The 2,736-nt window shown below is 42.0% G+C and overlaps 1 protein-coding gene across 1 annotated transcript; it reads left to right on the top strand.

Moving 5' to 3' along the window:
• Positions 1–437: 437 nt before the first annotated feature.
• On the top strand, positions 438–1,391 carry LOC103771474 (olfactory receptor 6N1-like). The gene is given in 1 exon segment (XM_008938772.1): positions 438–1,391. A coding segment is annotated over 1 exon segment (954 nt).
• Positions 1,392–2,736: the final 1,345 nt, after the last annotated feature.

Genomic DNA, 2,736 nt, shown 5'->3' with positions numbered 1-2,736 from the left:
GATTTTTCTGATCTGACATGAAGGCTGCAAAATAGCTCTTTTTTTATTTATTTTAATTTTATTTTTTGACAACTGAATAGTAGTTTATAAGCAGGCTAAGTCTTTACGTTCAAAGTCAGGAACTCTGTGTGATACTTCTGATCTGAGACACCTATTTTGTATGATCTTGATCACTTCTGAAGGTGCATGGGTGAGTCTTGACTCTGATAAGGAAAGTGATGAAGATTAGTCTCACGGATGTTGTTAGCTGGCATAAATACCCTCTTGGAAAACCAGAGGTTTTAGTTGCAATTTTTCTGGGAAATTTCATGTAGAAGATTCCTCTTTCTGTATTAATTAACATACCTGCACTAAGAGTTGGGAAACTTCTGAAATTCTCAAAAAAAAAAAACAAAAAAAACCAAAAAAACTCATGGACTTTACAATATCTGTTAGCCATGAGAAGAGCAACGCAGGGGAATGAAAAAGCTGTTGTAGAACTCATCATCCTTGGTTTCCAAAGTATTCCAGGAGGGCAATTTATCCTCTTCTTGATATTTCTAGTGACCTACACTGCAACTGTGTTAGGGAACCTCCTGATCATGGTGCTGGCTGTGACAAGTCATCACCTTCATAACCCCATGTTCTTTTTCCTGGGGCATCTGTCATTCTTGGAGACCTGTTACACTTCCACTATCCTGCCCAGAGTGTTGGCAAGTCTCATAACAAAGAAATATGTTCTTTCCCTTCATGGTTGTTTCCTGCAGTACTTTTTCTTCACTTGGCTAGCAGGTGCAGAGTGTTGCCTCCTGACTGCCATGTCTTAGGACCGGTACATGGCCATATGCAGACCACTGTGTTACACAACCATCATGACCAGCAAGTGCTGCCTCCAGTTAGCAGGTGGATCTTGGGTAAATGGGTTTTTGGCTGGTGCCATCGTCACGTCTCTGATGCCACAGCTGACGTTCTGTGGCCCAAATGAAATCGATCATTTCTTCTGTGACTTCACGCCAGTGGTGAAGCTCTCCTGCAGTGACACCCACAGGATTGAGCTTGTAAAATTCATCTTGGCCTTCCTTCTGACACTCCCCCCGTTCCTCTTGACACTCACGTCTTCTGTGTACATCAGCAACACTCTCCTCAGGATCCCATCCTCCACAGGAAGGCTTAAGGCTTTTTCTACCTCTTTTTCCCACCTCACTGTGGTGATACTTTTCTATGGGATGCTGATTGTGGTGGACTTGGTACCAGAAAGCAACACGCTGGGAGAGCTCCACAAAGTGTTCTCTGTCTGCTACACAGTTCTGACTCCACTGCTCAATCCCCTCATCTACAGCTTAAGAAATGCCAACATCAAGAAGGCTTTGAGAATGGCTGTGAACAGATGTCGAGGTTCTGATAAGGTGTAAACAAGCCCTGGTCAATTAGTAAGTGAAACTGAAACAGCCTCGAGAAAACTTTTCATCTCATAAGATGAAAGGTAGTCTTTTCCCCTACAAGATGAATTTTCCAGCATTCCAAGAGAGTCATGGAAGTGAGTGTTCTTGCTGCTGGGCTGCTAGTGTAATTTCTATCCTTAGACTAATTAATGTGTAAGCATTTCTACAAAAAACACCAATATCCTTAAACAAGAAGAGAAATAGCATAGAGGTCTCCAATATTTCTGTGTTTGCACCCGTACTCTCTGATTTTCAGAACTGCTTGCAAGATGTCTCATTGTCTGGTCTATAAGTATGAAAAGTGATCTAAAAGTGAGGGGAGGGTTATGAATACATTTAGCTCCTACTGACAATGCAGGCTCAGCTTGTATATACAGAAGGTATAAATGTATAAATAAAGGTCTAAAAGTATAAAAATCTCTATTGATCAGATAAGTACAACGGCACAGAACCTATGAGGCAATGTGCCTTTTTGAGCCAGCAAACCAGATTGGCTCTCCATCTCAACAACACTACATGCTTGTCAATAATTTGATTGCCCTCAACAGATTCCAAAAACATGCACTGCTGTGGTTTTGTGTGCACTGGTTCCTAGGCTTTTACTACAGTTGTGACAAGGGAATGTAGTTTTGTGGTAGAAGGATGAGATTCAAGTTTGTCCTTCCCTTATAGCTGTGGTGTAACTTTGTACAAACCCATTCTACTGAGCTATCCATTTCCTGGGTGGCCCAGGAACTGCCCTGCTGGTCTCAGCACAGACGAGACAACGGCCTGGTCTAAGACATGGTGCTAAACCTTAACCCATCAATAGGCTCTATTTGAATATTTCAATGTGTTGGGTCATATTCTGGATGGAGAATCATCCTGTTCCAGAGACTGCTCGTGGTGGTTCCTACCAAAGTGTTTCCTACTTAGATAAGACAGTTGGAAATCACAGAGGAAGGGATTGTCTCCAACTACAGATGTTTGAATGTAGCCTAGAAGATGTTTTGTACACAGTTAAGATGAAAAAATCTTGGTGCTGGAGGAAGCAAAGAAACCATAGACTGGCCCAACATAAGAATTCAGGAGGAAAATGTTTTGGGGTGTCTCATGCTATCCACCTGAAGATGCTGTCACAAAGATTCTTGCAATGCAAAGTCCCATCACCACCTGCAACAGACATCCTTTCTGGGGGATTTTGATTCACCGTCTGATCGTTACCCTTTGCGAAGATCCCAATTAATTATTACTGCCTTTTTAATAAACACTCAAAGCAGTGCTGTGCTCTTTATTTCTGGCTGAAGCCGTGTTGATAAATGTGTGTTAGATTCCT

This window comes from Merops nubicus, unplaced genomic scaffold, assembly GCF_000691845.1.
Source record: "Merops nubicus isolate BGI_N331 unplaced genomic scaffold, ASM69184v1 scaffold15734, whole genome shotgun sequence".
NCBI lineage: Eukaryota > Metazoa > Chordata > Aves > Coraciiformes > Meropidae > Merops > Merops nubicus.
Note: the sequence above shows the minus strand (reverse complement) of the source record. Positions and strands in the feature narration are given on the sequence as shown.